This window comes from Macrosteles quadrilineatus, unplaced genomic scaffold (genome assembly GCF_028750875.1).
Source record: "Macrosteles quadrilineatus isolate MER2022 unplaced genomic scaffold, UCM_ALF_1.0 Scaffold_1__1_contigs__length_201487025, whole genome shotgun sequence".
Taxonomy (NCBI): domain Eukaryota; kingdom Metazoa; phylum Arthropoda; class Insecta; order Hemiptera; family Cicadellidae; genus Macrosteles; species Macrosteles quadrilineatus.
Window position 1 is genome coordinate 120,648,880 of NW_026542594.1, and position 16,713 is coordinate 120,665,592.

At 36.1% G+C, this 16,713-nt stretch overlaps 1 protein-coding gene across 1 annotated transcript in view; it reads left to right on the plus strand.

Annotated features, from left to right (window-relative positions):
* LOC128983975 (autophagy-related protein 2 homolog A) overlaps positions 1-16,713 on the plus strand; it is a 250,121-nt gene that overhangs the window by 40,111 nt on the left and 193,297 nt on the right. Inside the window, exon 5 of the mRNA XM_054403259.1 lies at positions 10,367-10,529. Within this exon, the coding sequence (XP_054259234.1) occupies positions 10,367-10,529 (163 nt within the window). The remainder of the gene's footprint in view (positions 1-10,366; positions 10,530-16,713) is intronic.

The window sequence follows — 16,713 nt, forward strand, 5'->3', positions numbered from 1 at the left end:
CCCTGACACAAAGTCATGACAGCAAAGTAAATAATGTTGCGTTCTCATGGGAAGGAGCTCCTAAATTCCCATTTGATCTCATAATGATCATGGCCATTGATCATTCAGAACAAGTATTTATTATACACAAAACTGTCACAACCTCACAGAAATAACATTACGCGTTGGAGTAAACAATTCGTAGAAACTGGATCGGTACAAAAACGGAAGACTTCTGGGAGACCGCCTGTATCAGAGGTAACAATTCAAAACGTTAGCGAATCTTGTCTTAGAAGTAAAAAAAAATCTCTTCCACGTCGGAGTCTGGAGCTTGGAATTCCAGTGACAACTCTGCATAAAATTTTGCATAAAAGGCTGCATTTTCATGCGTATAAAATTCAACTGTTGCATGGTATCAAACCGAATGATAAAAATAAACGTGTGGAGTATGCAACTTACATCTTAAATCAGATTGAAGAAAATGAATCATTTTTAAATGATGTAATGTTTTCAGATGAAGCAACTTTTCATGTTAATGGGTGTGTTAATAGACACAACGTTCGAATTTGGGGTTTTCAACGTCCTCATGAGATCATCGAAAAAATCCGAGACACACCAAAAGTAAACGTCTGGTGTGGACTGACTAAAAACCAAGTAATTGGACCTTTTTTCTTTGCCGAGAAAAGTGTTAATGGTAATGTGTACCTGGATATGCTAGAAAATTTTTGTTTTCCTCAAATTGACGAGTTTGATAATGTCAATATGATGTATTTTCAACAAGATGGAGCACCAGCCCATTATAAGGACTTTGTTCGTGTTGCTTTGAATAACAAGTTTGAACAAAGATGGATAGGTCGAGGTGGCCCAATAGCATGGCCTCCTAGAAGCCCGGATTTGACTCCATGCAATTTTTTCCTGTGGGGATACGTAAAAAACATCGTATATTCTCAGAAAATCCGTGATGTTGCTCATTTAAAGGAAAGGATTTATGAGGCAGTATCATCGGTTACAAGAGACATGCTGCACAGCGTATGGGCCGAGATCGACCATAGATTAGATGTCTGCAGAGCTATGGGTAGTGGACACATTGAAATGTAAAATGCTTCAGTATATAAAACTGTTTTTAATGGAGATTCTAATGAAATAAATATTTTTAATGTACTTTATATAGTTTTCTTTTAATTTAAAGTTAAAATTGCACCATTCATTTATGAAAACCCTGTATATACATAGATGCATATATACATATATACAAATTTGTACGAATGGTGTTTTTGGCCTCTGGGGACATCAAAATGAAAAAGTAAATCGGTCCCGGGCCTAGGTCTTACCATGAGACCTATGGTAATAGCTACTTCTCTATAGAGAAATTCGCTAAAACAAAAAAAATTGCAAATTCTCTCCATAGATTTTGTAGAGATAAAGAAAACAAATAATCTAGTACATTGAAGCTTACGCTTGTTATTTAATACGCTTAATAATAAAGAAAAAATTAAAAAAAGAACTGTAAATTTAAAATTTCGATATTAATATACTGTAATGGAGAGTACGGTAAGTTAACTCTTGTAGTTTTCTTGTTTAGAGCATAGAGAAGTAAAATACCCTCGCCGCAGCAAACCTGCAGACAAAGCAAATTTCCCTTTGCCTAATTGGATTTACACTAAAATGTCTCCTTAAAAATATCACATGTATTCCCTATTTAAATAGCACTAGGATTGCTTTCATAGCAGTGAAAGCCAGTTGAGCAGAGCGATCAAGATTCATGTTTTTTAATAAAGCAATAAATAAATAAAATGTTTATAGACATAATACAATTATTAAATAAATGTAACTTATCAGTTTCTCAGTTTCTCTCAGAACTATCAACATCTATAACAAGTTTCATTAGTAAATATGTGGACATTATAACTTATACATATACTTTGTGTATAGTTTCCTATGTTTGCTTGCTAATCTCATTTGAACCCACTAACCCACAGTTCTGGTTGAACCCGACCTTAAACCAATCAACATTTTCTCAATCTTGGCCAGATTTTGCAGTTCATGCAGAAATAATCCTGCATGGATTCATACGATTAGCAGATGTAACTTTTTAAAGACTTGTCTGCTTTAAGAGAATTGAACAAATAGTTGTCACCATACCTTATGAGGTTTGTTTTATTAAATTGTGTACATTTAACATAATTATGAAAAGCATTGTTTTCAAGCAGGTGCTCTACATCCAAATATCTCCAAACATTGCAAGAAGTAGTTGTTTGTGCGTTTCGGGGGTTTATTGCTCGTCTTCATTTTCTACAAATATCAGGCAGTTTTTGAGAATGCATTCTGAAATTTTCTTTAATATGACACTCTTATGCGAATTAGGTATTTTATTGTAAAACGTAAACGCAAAAGCTACTTTATCCTTCTTGGGCAATAATATACCCCATGTCGTTGCCAACACAATAACAATCAATACAACAAGTGTTTACCAACACGATAATATCATCAAAAATATTTCAAAGTAAATAATGAGAACACATTAATATGTACTAATGTCAGCTTTATGGTAAAGAACAGCCTATTTAGACCAAAATAATGATTTAAGAATACCTTACTTACCTTACCTATTAGGCCATTTAAACCTCAGAAGGTTTTTGGCCTCGGCAACAATGCCTCGCCATCTCTCTCTGTCTTGCATCCATTTAGCCTCTGCCCCCAATCTTCTCAAGTCCTTTTCCACTTGGTCCTTCCAGCGAAGTCTTGGTCGTCCCAAGAGCCGCTTTCCTCTTGGTAGTCCTTCATTTATCGCTTTAATTGTTGCATTTTGTTCTCTTCTTGCAATATGGCCTGCCCATCTGAGTCTTCTGCTTTTGATTTGGGCTATTATGTCCGGGTCTCTGTATAGCTTTTGAAGCTCTTTATTAGTGCGTATTCTCCAAATTCCATCTTCATTTATGGGACCATAGATGCACCTTAAAATTTTGTTTTCAAACACCATCAGCTTTTTTCAGCCTGTATGGACATTGTCCATACTTCTGACCCATACAATACTACAGATTGTATGATGGTTTTATAGACCCGTAGCTTGGTCTTTCTTGAGAGTAGTTTGCTTTTTAAAAGCCCTTGTAAAGCCCAATAACATCTGTTGGCATTTATTATTCTTGTGTTGATTTCAGCAATTTCTTGGTTGGCTTGATCAATAGTCACTCCTAAATATTCGAATTCTGTCACTCTTTCAAATGTGAGGTCCTCTACTTGTAAGTTTTCACTAATATTGTCCATGTGACGGCCTACCCAAAGATATTTTTAGTTTTCTGTTCATTTACCTGTAGCCCTACTTTTTTTGCTTTCTCTATTAGAGTTTTGGCAAGGCTTTTCAAGCTATGTTCATCTTCCGCGACCAGCGCAATGTCATCTGCGAAGGCTAAGACATTAAATTTTGCTCCTACTTCTATTCCTTGGCCTCGACTTTTTACCTTTTGAAGGGAGTTTTCTAAAGCCAAGTTGAATAATAAAGGTGAAAGCCCGTCTCATTGTTTAACTCCAGTTAGCACTTCAAATTCTGTTGATAACTCATTATTGATTCTGATTTTGCATCTAGACTCTTCAGTGCATGTTTTAGCCAGGTTGATCAGTTTGTTTGGGATCCCCATCTGATGTAAGTGTTTCCACAATTGATTTCTATTAACTGAGTCATACACTTTCTTAAAATCAATGAATAGCAGATGAACACATTTATCATACTCCCAATATTTTGACAGGGCTTGACGTATGATAAAAAGCTGATCAGTGGTTGATCTTTGTATTCTGAATCCTGCTTGGTGGTCACCAAGGATTTCCTCTGAATACTCTTTCAGTCTCTTTTCCACGATTTTTGATAGTATTTTATACGTCGTGTTTAGCAAAGAAATTCCTCTGTAGTTGTTGCAGTCTCGAATTACGATTTAAATCTTTCATATTTATAAAAGAAGAAGTTTGAATGTTTGAACTTTATGAGCTCGGACATTGTTGGACCGATTGCCACAAAACTTGGTACATACGAGTAGAATTTCATGGAATATGTTAATAGACTATCAATTTAGTTAATATATATATTTAATTGCAGTCAACCTATTGTACGGACGGCCAGGAGCGTATTAACAACCGCGTGCACGGCTTGAGGAACTGACATGTATTTTTTCCACTCGTGAATATAACTTTTTCTCTGAATTGCATGAATACTCGTTATTTGAAAAACATGCGTTTCTCGGTAATCACCCTATACTTCGATGGCTGGGGTAGTTAATGGTCCTAATGGGGAAGTAACCTAGTCTACCCACAATACTTTGTGTGAGCATTAACATATACTCTTAATCAAACTTTCTCTGTGTTTCAGCATGGACTATTGTGATGAGGCTAGTGTAGTTAATGATCCTAATGAGAAAGCAACCTAGTCTACCCACACTACCTTGTGTGAGCATTAACGTATAATATTAATCTCACTTTATCTGTGTTTCAGCATGGACTATTGTGATGAGGTTGGGGTTGTTAATGAGGAAGCAACCAACGTTGCGTTGTTATATAATGTACTTTTTCATAATAGCCTAGCTAAGTCACTATTGCCGAAGGCGTTTTTTGGTTACTTCTTCTTCTTATCCTTAAAGCGGAAATGTCATTCTGTTGTAGGGTTATGTCTGTCTCATGGTGTTGTATTAATGATGTAGAGATAGAAATGTGGTCAATCTTATTTTCGGATGATTTGCTTAATAAACTAAAGTTGTTCTTTAATGGTGAAGTTTATTAATGCCCTCCGCCTCAACAAAGGTTATGGGCCCAGTAGAATTTATCAAATGTTTGTTAATAAGTGTGATTGAAGTGGATAACAAATTATGGCGTTGAGCAGCGTTACGGTGCCTATCTTAATAGGTAACAATTTCAATAACTGGAAATTTAGAATTACTGCCATCCTCGAAAAGGAACAGTTATTATCAGTTTTGAGTGAAGATCAGCCTACAGATGAAACCAAGAAAAAGGAATTTCTTGTGAATGATGCCAAGGCTAGGGCTCTGGTTATTCAGGGTGTTTCAGATAAACATTTAGATCTAATTAAAGATGCAAAATCTGCTAAAGGTATGTTAGAAGCTCTACAAAATGTGTTTTTAAGATCTAGTTCTTTTTCTAAGCTGACTTTGTGGAGAAAATTAGTCACTTTAAAGTGTAATAAGAGAGATAACCTTGAAGACCATTTCTTGAAATTTGACACTTTAACAAGGGAATTGGAGGAGTTTGACACAAAATTAAATGAAAGTGATCGTGTTTGCCACCTTCTGTTATCGCTTCCTAAGGAATATGAAACTGTGGTTACAGCTTTAGAGACTCAGCCTAACCTCAAGTTAGATTTTGTCAAGTCAAGATTACTTGACGAGGAAACTAAGCTCAAGGGTAGCAGAAATTTTGTTGTAAATAGTTTAGAATCAGATAATGAAGTTACATTTACCACTTCTAGCTCAGGATGTTTCACTTGCGGTGACAAGACACATTATGCTTCACACTGCCCCAAACGAGGCGGAACTTTTGGTAGGAGTAGGCCTAACAATTTCTCTAGAGGTAGATTTCAGAGAAGCCGTAGGCCAGTTAGAGGATCATCATTTAGAGGACCCCGTTATAACTTTAGACCACATGAAAGGGCAAATAATGTAGGCCTATCAAACGAACAGCCTATTTCTTTCATTGCCATGACAGGCAACAATGAAGTCGTTTCAAATATTGCTAATGAGAATCAAACCTTCATTCTAGACTCGGGGGCGAGTAGTCATTTAGTAAAAGAAGAGTTGGAGAAGTATATGTCTGAGGTAAAATTATTAACTAACAATATAAACATTCATGTAGCTAATGGTCAAGTTATGTCTACTAATAAAATAGGTACCTTGAATGTTATCTGTCAGAACATAAATATAACTATTGAAGCATTGATTGTGCCAAATCTTAAACATAACCTACTAGCAATAAGTAAATTAACAGAGAAAGGTTTCCAAATTGTGATTGATAAGGATAAGCTAACGATCAACTCCAAAAACATCAAATTAACTAGTATTTGTGAAGGAGGCCTATATTCACTCAAGCTCAAACCGGTAGTAAATACCTATGAATGTAATTTAACCACACCTGATGACCTATGGCATAAAAGACTAGGTCACCTAAACAGGAAAGGACTTGTCAAGTTGGGTCTTCCATATTCAATGGACAAATGCACTGCTTGCATAGAGGGAAAAGCAACAAGATCGCCGTTTATGAAAAATAACAAGAAGTCAACACACATCGGAGAACTGATTCATTCAGACATTTGTGGGCCAGTAGATCCGGACACTCATGATGGATACAGGTATTTCCAAGTCATAGTAGATGATTTCTCACATTTTACTGTTGTAAATTTATTAAAGTATAAGAATGAAGCTGAAGAAAATCTAGTCAATTATGTTAAGCTGGTAGAAACACAACATGGTTTTAAAGTGAAGAGGATCAGACTAGACAACGGAGGTGAGGTTACGTCAAAAACCTTTAAAGCTTTTGCCAAGTCTAATGGTATAGTACTTCAGTACACGCTACCCTATAGCCCTCAAAGCAATGGGAAATCCGAACGTATGAATCGGACCTTACTTAATATGGTTCGAACCAAACTTGCGGAATCAGCGGTGCCCAAAGACCTATGGGGAGAAGCAATCAGATGTTCGGCATATGAATTAAACCGATGCCCCTCAAGTGTTTTGGAAGATGAAACCACTCCTTGTAAAATTTGGTACGGTCAACAAACTCTATCAAAACTCAAAGTTTTTGGCTGTAAAGTGTGGTATACCTGTATACCTAAAGGTAGTAAACTTGATCCCCGTTCAAAGTGTGGAGTTATGATCGGATATTGTGGAGGAGGCTACAGAATATGGAGTCCAGAAGAAAGAAGAGTAGTTTTATCAAGAGATGTAGTATTCATCGAAAATCAAATGTATTTTAAGTCAAATAAAATTAACATTGAACAGCCAGAAGAAAGTATTCAAGAAACTAACAAGAGTCCGATGAAGAAATCCCCCACTAAGCAGTCACCAACGTGTAAAAAGAGTCCGATAAATCAATCGCCAAGACCCGTGAAGCAAGGTCCCACAATTGAAGAAGCGGAAGAAGAATTGGAGCTTGAAGATTCAGAAGAATTTTCTGTACCGAAATCGCCAGCCGATCCAAAGTTAGTCAACAGACCAACTAGAGAAAGAAGAAAACCTGTTTATTTACAAGATTATGATGTATATAATGCTTATTGTCTTTTAACCAGTTGTTTCCAGCCTGAAACTTATCAAGAGGCCGTCAAAAGTGAAGAATGGAAGCAGGCTATAGGTGCAGAATTGAACGCTCACCAAGAACTTGGAACGTGGGAAGCAGCAACATTACCGCCTGGTGAAAAGGCCATTGACCTGAAGTGGGTGTTTACCTCTAAATGCGATGGAACCAAAAAGGCTCGTTTAGTGGCTAAAGGATTCCAACAGCCTACAATGTATGATGAGCTAACCTATGCGCCTGTTTGTAGGATTCCTACCTTAAGAATTTTGTTGTCACAGACTGTTAATAATAATTGGCCTTTAAAGCAGATCGATGTGCCGGCAGCATTCCTGAATGGTACGTTAAAAGAAGACATCTACATAAAAAGACCCGAAGGTGTAAACGAAGAAAGCGAAGTTTATAAACTGAAGCGTGCATTATATGGATTACGTGTATCACCGAAGTGCTGGAATGACACGATTAATGAAACTGTTGAAAAGTTTGGACTTTCTAGATCGAAGCATGATTATTGCCTTTACAGTGCAAAAGGCATTTATTTACTTTTGTTTGTTGATGATGCCCTAATAACTGGCGACAGTGAAAAAATCGACAGTTTAATCTCTTATCTTTATAAGGAATTTAAAGTAAAAATGTTAGGAGATGCTAAATGTTTCCTTGGTATGGAAATCCTGAGAAATGAAAATTGTATCGAAGTCAAGCAAACTAGGATCATTGAACGGCTCCTCAACGACTATGGTATGGACAGTTGCCATCCCGTGTCAACCCCACTTGAAAAAGGCTTCCAACTCACAGAAGATGAACTAAATAATGAAGTGCCTTATAGGAGTCTAGTATGCAGCTTAATGTACATTGCAGTAACATCGAGACCTGATATTTCTTACGCTGTGTCACTACTTAGTCGGGTTCTCGACAAGCCTTCAAATCAAAGCTGGAGAGCAGCCAAACGAGTTCTGCGGTACCTGAGCGGGACAAAAACCATTGGTCTGACGTTCAACAAGGGAGTTCCTAATCTTCTGGGATATTCCGATGCTGATTGGGGAGGAGATATTGAATCAAGGAAGAGTACTAGCGGCTTTGTAGCGCTCTGCAGTGGAAATCCCGTAGCTTGGTTCTCGAAGAAGCAGTCCTGTGTGGCCCTATCTACGATGGAAGCTGAGTACTACGCAGCATCAGCAGGGGCTCAAGAGCTAGTGAACCTAATTGGAATAGTGTCAGTGTTCTGTGAAGGTGTGAAACCAAAGGCCTGTCTAAGTGTCGATAATGCTAGTGCAGTTTCATTGGTGAAAACCTTTCAAAATTCCAAAAGAGGGAAACACATTGATATAAGAGCGCATTTTATTAAGGATCTTTGTCAAAAGGGCATCATTGATGTAAAATATGTAAGTACTTATGATAACCTAGCTGATATGTTTACTAAAGCCTTAAGCAAAGACAAATTTATTCCTTTGCGAAATGCTGTAATGAATGTTAAAGGTTAAATTCACTTTCTGAACTAGGCCTAGGCTGTTATGTTATTTTGTGCCATTTAAATATTTATAGGTTTGTTTATGTGTATATATTTTCTTTTTATGATCTTTATGGGCAGATATAAATATGTACTTTAATTGTAACAATTCATGCAAACTATTTTTGAAAGGGTTAAAATGTTCAAGACAAATCAAATGAGCTAGGCCTAATGAGGCAATTTATCCAATTTTTGATGTTATATGCAAACTTAATATTCTATGTTACAAGTTAGGTCTATAGGAGTTTGTCTCATGTTGTATATGTTTTTATGGTGTTAGCCTATCTTTGTAATGGATTATTCTAAAGAGTAGGCCCTATTTCTCATGTAAAAATCAATCATTTATTTTTTGTAAATTGTGCTATTAGGCTATGTCCTATTTCTCAAAACTCAATCATTCATTTTGTAAATTGTGCTATTGTCCCATTTCTCATGTAAAACTCAATCATATTTCTCATGTTAGGTAATTCTCAAATTAATTTCCTTTAGGCTAGGCTACTGTAGTTTATCGATTAAAATTTTTCTTTGAGAGTTATAAAAATATTAATCGAGAGGGGTGTGTTATATAATGTACTTTTTCATAATAGCCTAGCTAAGTCACTATTGCCGAAGGCGTTTTTTGGTTACTTCTTCTTCTTATCCTTAAAGCGGAAATGTCATTCTGTTGTAGGGTTATGTCTGTCTCATGGTGTTGTATTAATGATGTAGAGATAGAAATGTGGTCAATCTTATTTTCGGATGATTTGCTTAATAAACTAAAGTTGTTCTTTAATGGTGAAGTTTATTAATGCCCTCCGCCTCAACAGTCTACCCACACTACTTTGTGTGAGCATTAACATATACTCTTAATCACACTTTCTCTGTGCTTCAGCATGGACTATTGTGATGAGGCTGGGGTAGTTAATGATCCTAATGAGAAAGCAACCTAGTCTACCCACACTACCTTGTGTGAGCATTAATGTATAATATTAATCTCACTTTCTCTGTGTTTCAGCATGGACTATTGTGATGAGGTTGGGGTTGTTAATGAGGAAGCAACCTAGTCTACCCACACTACTTTGTGTGAGCATTAACATATACTCTTAATCACACTTTCTCTGTGTTTCAGCATGGACTATTGTGATAAGGCTATCGAGTTAATGATCCTAATGAGGAAGCAACCTAGTCTACCCACACTACCTTGTGTGAGCATTAACATATACTCTTAATCACACTTTCTTTGTGTTTCAGCATGGACTATTGTGATGAGGCTGGGGTAGTTAATGATCCTAATGAGGAAGCAACCTAGTCTACTCACACTACTTTGTGTGAGCATTAACATATACTCTTAATCACACTTTCTCTGTGTTTCAGCATGGACTATTGTGATGAGGCTAGTGTAGTTAATGATCCTAATGAGAAAGCAACCTAGTCTACCCACACTACTTTGTGTGAGCATTAACATATACTCTTAATCACACTTTCTCTGTGTTTCAGCATGGACTATTGTGATAAGGCTAGTGTAGTTAATGATCCTAATGAGGAAGCAACCTAGTCTACCCACACTACCTTGTGTGAGCATTAACATATACTCTTAATCACACTTTCTTTGTGTTTCAGCATGGACTATTGTGATGAGGCTGGGGTAGTTAATGGTCCTAATGGAGAAACAAACTCATCTGCTTTTTCTGTAAACAAATTTCATTTTGAAGGCGTTTCTTTCCATTCAGATGAATTCCCTGCTGAATTGAGAACATTTTCAAGATCATTAATAATTGATAAGGTAAGTCCTCACAATTTTGTTCATTTTACAGAATTTCACATATGTTGAGGGAAGCTATTCCAGTAGATCTTGTCTCGAGATGCGTATCAGTTACTAGTTTTAAAACGTCAGGAATCAGAAATATTTATTAACCATTAATCATATTACAGGAAATAGGAATCGTTATACATTATTGACCTTTAATATTTTAATGGCGTGAACTTCACTATCACTCTGAGCCAAAGAACAACTGTAAACATGTTCATACATGTTAATTTGCTCAGACTTTTGTTAGCTACTTTACTATTGTATTAACTGGGGGTTTCCTTTAAAAATATCTAGATTCATTACAGTGCTCAGATTTGCTATTTCAAGCTTTGATTGCTTTGTTTTCAGGTTTGGATATAACCATAGACTAAGCAACACAAGTAGACTCCTCATCCCATTGCAAATTTTGAAGCATGTTTTTCGTGTCTAGTTCATGTACGTCCACACTGAACGCTGGGGTAGACGAAATTTTTTTTCTATTATTTTAGGATTATTTTCATGATTTTTGCTTTACTATTTGGTTATATAACTAGGAGACCAGTTATTGTTTATGATTATATCATTTTATTTGGTTAAATGAGGTTTTCAATTACTGAAATAACAAGGAACAAATTGTAAACAAAACACAACCTCTACAGTTGGATGTACAGAACTAAGAATAAAATTGGCTTCAGCTGTTCCATAAGGATGACAAATCTACTAAGGGAGTAGGTTTTATCTATGATATAACTCTCTGCAAAGAATTTGTTTAACTTATTTTAAGGGTGCAAATCCAGAAAAAGGTACATTCTCACTTACAGATGAAGAGTTATTTAAGATTACATGGGCTGTCACAGTGCATTGTTGAGCTTGGAGGTTTAGTTGTTCCTTGGATTTTCGGAGCATCTGTAGAGGAGAGGTTCAGTTGCTCTTTGGGTCTTCGGAGCGTCTGTTAGGAGAGGTTCAGTTGCTCTTTGGGTCTTCGGAGCGTCTGTTAGGATAGGTTCAGTTGCTCTTTGGGTCTTCGGAGCGTCTTTTAGGAGAGGTTTAGTTGTTCCTTGGATCTTCGGAGCATCTGTAGAGGAGAGGTTCAGTTGCTCTTTGGGTCTTTGGAGCGTCTGTTAGGAGAGGTTCAGTTGCTCTTTGGGTCTTCGGAGCGTCTGTTAGGAGAGGTTCAGTTGCTCTGTGGGTCTTCAGAGCATCTGTTAGGATAGGTTCAGTTGCTCTTTGGGTCTTCGGAGCGTCTTTTAGGAGAGGTTTAGTTGTTCCTTGGATCTTCGGAGCATCTGTAGAGGAGAGGTTCAGTTGCTCTTTGGGTCTTTGGAGTGTCTGTTAGGAGAGGTTTAGTTGTTCCTTGGATCCTTGGAGCATCTGTAGAGGAGAGGTTCAGTTGCTCTTTAGGACTTCGGAGCGTCGGAGAGGTACAGTTGCTCTGTGGGTCTTCAGAGCATCTGTTAGGATAGGTTCAGTTGCTCTTTGGGTCTTCGGAGCGTCTTTTAGGAGAGGTTTAGTTGTTCCTTGGATCTTCAGAGCATCTGTAGAGGAGAGGTTCAGTTGCCCTTTGGGTCTTTGGAGGGTCTGTTAGGAGAGGTTTAGTTGTTCCTTGGATCTTCGGAGCATCTGTAGAGGAGAGGTTCAGTTGCTCTTTGGATCTTCGGAGCATTTGTTTGCTTCTTACTCAGTGATGGAGATGTGGGTGTTGGCAATGTGTGTTGAATGTTGACGTGAGTATCACTGGATGGAAATGTAGGATTCTACTGTAGAGGAGTATGGTCTTCATTATCACCATGATGGCTTCTGATAAATCTGACAACTACATTGGAGATGGTTTTCTCTTTTGTTACTAAAATGTAACCCGTGCCTTGTGTGGTAACGTCTTTCAAGGGTCCATAGGTCAAGAAGCTTAATTTCAATTATCAATTAATTACACATTATTATGGAAGACTCTAACATAAATATAATCTGTTTTAATGAACATTGTTTGAATTCAAATCAAATAAGTATGTTATCTGGCTTTAAAAACTACATGTTGGTAGCATATTATTGTAGAAATACTGGTGCGAGAGGGGGATCTTGTATTCTCTTAAAGCAAACCCTTATTTTTAAAGAAATGACTGACTTTTATATCTTTAACGAAGAAAGCACTTTTGAAGTCTGTAGTATTGAAATACCCTCTACTAAGGTTATTGTAATTTCTATCTATAGAACTCCGTATGAAAATAATTTAAAACAATTTTTAGATAAGCTAGAATCTCTTCTTTGTAAACTGCAAAAGTATATAAAAACACATCAGATATACATAGCAGCAGACTTCAACATAGATATTTTACCAAATTCATACTCACATAATAATAGAACAAAGTTTTTAAATTTAATTAATATGTATGGCTTTAATATGAACTTCTGTTCACCAACCAGAATAACACATAACACAAGTACCTCCATTGACAATATTTTAACTAATGATGTTCTGAGACCAGAAGTAAAGAGGTCCAAAATGAATCTTGAGTTAGGTTTGTCAGACCATAGGGCACTCTTTATTGAAATGCCAAGAAATAAACTGTTAGATGAAAAGGTAGATTGCAAAAGAAGGTTGTTTTCACAAACAAATAAGGCTTTATATATATAGATGTATTTCAGAAATTAACTGGAGCTTATCACTTGTAAAGGACGCTCAGAGAAATTTTGATAGTTTTTTGCATGACTTTTTAGTTTTTCTCAAAAAGGTTAAAAAAAGACAAACTTAAAAAAAAGCTGGGTAACTAAAGGAATTAAAGTATCTAGCAACAAAAAAAGACAATTGAGTATTCTTTGTTTGAAGTTCATTGTTGGTGATGGTGAGTTAATGTTGTTCAAAGGTTTATTGCGGACATTTTCCATCACGAAAGTAAAAAACAATACACAACGTTTCGGGATCTGGAATCTGATCCCGTCTTCAGGTGAAAAAACTTAACTAACACATTACAACTAACAATACACAAACGCCCAACCTAAGTTGGAATACACTACCGAGGGTAGTAGTCAAAAAATATGCACTGTATAGCAGTCAAGTCATGATACAACATGCAATTAATAACAAATCACAAAACACTATAATCTATAAAAGGTTTACGTACAAAAAACTCACACAATGGAACACTAACAACACCGTACGCTATGACTCCACCAATGAAACTGAACCAACATGGCTGACCAATCGGAAACACGGAGACAACAGAAATGGCTTCCGGTCCCTGGAAAAGTAAAACCAACAGAATGGCAGAGCGATGTACGATGCCGCAAGATGGGTGTTAATTATGTTTATTCCTATCACGAGTTTTACTACGAGTTAACATAACGTGCGAATTTTGAGGAGAACTCGTTATTTCCCTATTTATTGAACAATTAAGTTCCCTATCCTTTAGTTCCTTGTTCAAAATGGGTAGCCAAAGTGGCCTTATTTCAACCGATGACTGACTGATTGGTTGGTCTGCTAATTTAATGTATGAGGCTTCAATGAGTTTACGTTTGAAAAAATGAGGTTCCTTATGGACAATTTTTGCCTCTTCAAAATTCATACGATGATTTTCGGACCAGCAATGATGAGCGATCTTAGATTTTTCCACTAAACCTTTTTTGGTGTTTTCTCTGTGTTCTTTGATTCTAATGTTCAATGGTCTTTTTGTCTCGCCATAGTAAGGCCTGGAACAATCATTGCAATTTATTCTGTAAACACAGTTTTTAGTATCCTGAGTGTCATTTTTGGGTTTTGTTTTGACGAGACTCTGCCTAAGTGTGTTTTGTGTCCTAAATGCTGTTTGCACATTAAATTTCCTAGCAACCCTTCTGATCTTTTCCGACAGTCCTGACACATACGGGATTGACATGTGGACGAGTTTTTCCTTACGATTTTGTAAAGGTTCACGCGTAGCCCTATCTTTCTTGCATTTGTTTATAATGGATCGAGGGTATCCGTTACTAGCCAAATCCTGTTCTACTTTCTTAATTTCATCCTTTAACTCATCCTGATTGGAGCAAATGCTCTTAGCCCTGTCAAACAGAGAGTAAGCAACCCCCTCCTTGACAGAAATTTGGTGGTTTGATTGAAAGTTTAGATACTGCCCTGTGTGTGTCTTTTTTCTATAAACAGATGTTCTAAGACTGTTCAAATGCTTTTCTACGCACACGTCCAAAAAGGGGAGTTTGTTTTGTGATTCCACCTCCATGGTTAGTTTTATGGAGGATAGGTAGTTTTCCTTAGAGTTGGAGGTAGTTTTCCAACTTAGGTTGGGCGTTTGTGTATTGTTAGTTGTAATGTGTTAGTTAAGTTTTTTCACCTGAAGACGGGATCAGATTCCAGATCCCGAAACGTTGTGTATTGTTTTTTACTTTCGTGATGGAAAATGTCCGCAATAAACCTTTGAACAAAATTGAGTATTATTGCCAAAACTAACCAGGACATTAATTTAAAAAAAATATTACCGAAACTACAGGAAAATATTTAAAACTGTTTGTGATAAAGCTAGAAAATTGTTTAACTGTAAGATAATATCAAGTGCTGATAACAAAAGTAAAGCTGTATGGAGTGTTGTGAAGTCTGAGCTTGGAGTTTTAAATGCCAAAAATGTAGACTTCCCGGATGTGTATGTAAAAGATGGTCAAATCATTGCTAACTTCTTTAATGAAAAATTTGCTAATGTTTCCAAAGATAATAATTTTAACTCCTATATCTATTCAGCAACTGAGCTAGCAAAAAAAAATGTATATTAATTCGGATATAAAATTTCAATTCAGACATATAACAGTATCGGACGTTAAAAAATCAATTAAAAAATTAAAAAATAAAAAGTCAGTTGGATGGGATGAGATTCCTATTGAAATAGTTAAGAATATAACAAATTCTATTGCACAACCGCTTTGTCTAATAATTAATCAATGCTTTGATGAAGGAATTTTTCCACATCAACTGAAAAATGCGGAACTAAAACCACTGTATAAAAAAGGTTCGCCGGGAAATCCTGAAAACTATCGTCCCGTATCCATTTTACCATGTTTATCAAAGGTTTTTGAAAAACTTGCATACAACCAAATTTATTCATATTTTGAAGACAATTTCTTATTCACAGAAAAACAATTTGGATTTAGATCTGGAAAAAACACAACAATGGCTGTCTCAGAGTTCATAAATCAAGTAACGGCTGGCCTGGATGGATCGCAGAGTACAGCGGCGGTGTTCTGTGATCTATCCAAGGTGTTTGATTGTGTAAATTATGACGTTTTAATGAGCAAACTTCGACATTATTCATTTTCTGACATGGCTTTGTCTTGGATTGATTCTTATTTAACTAACAGGAAACAAAGAACATCAATTATAAAAAATGGCAAAAAGTTTATCTCGAATTGGCACGAAGTTAAATGTGGTGTCCCACAAGGCTCGATATTAGGTCCTTTATTATTTTGAATTTTTGTGAATGATGTACCTCAAAATGTATCTTCTAGCCTCATATTATATGCTGATGACACTACAGCCATAGTTAAAGCAAAAGATATACCCAATCTAAAATAAGAACTCAACCGCTCACTTATAGATTTGTCCAGTTGGTTTACAGTAAATGGGCTGCAACTCAATAGTTCTAAAACACAGGTTATGTTATTTCAAACAATCCAAAATAGAGAGAATCAAAATTTTGAATTATGCTATCAAAGCGATACTTTACCTTTTGTTGAACATACAAAGTTCTTAGGTTTAATAATTGAAAGAAATTTAACATGGAAACCACATATAGACATAATAGTAGAGAGATTGAATACAGCCTGTTCTCAAATGTATGTTTTAAGGAATATAATCGATTTGAAAACTAAACTTACTGTATATTATGCAATGTTTTATTCTATCATGCAGTATGGAATTGAACTGTGGGGCTCAACTTCATATGCCAACACAGTTTTTAAATAAAAAACAAAAGAAATTTTTAAGAAAATATGACATATTAACAATGCCTTTTTTATATCTATTTAAAATGATGGTTTCCTTCAAAAGTAACAATCAATTCATCCATCAATACCCGACTCATTTAAAAAATAATTTTAAATTTCCAAGACATCGCCTCTGTCTGTATGAACGATCACCATTCTATATGAGTCTCAGACTTTACAACAGTCTACCTGCCAAATTCAGAGAAATTACCAATATTTCAAA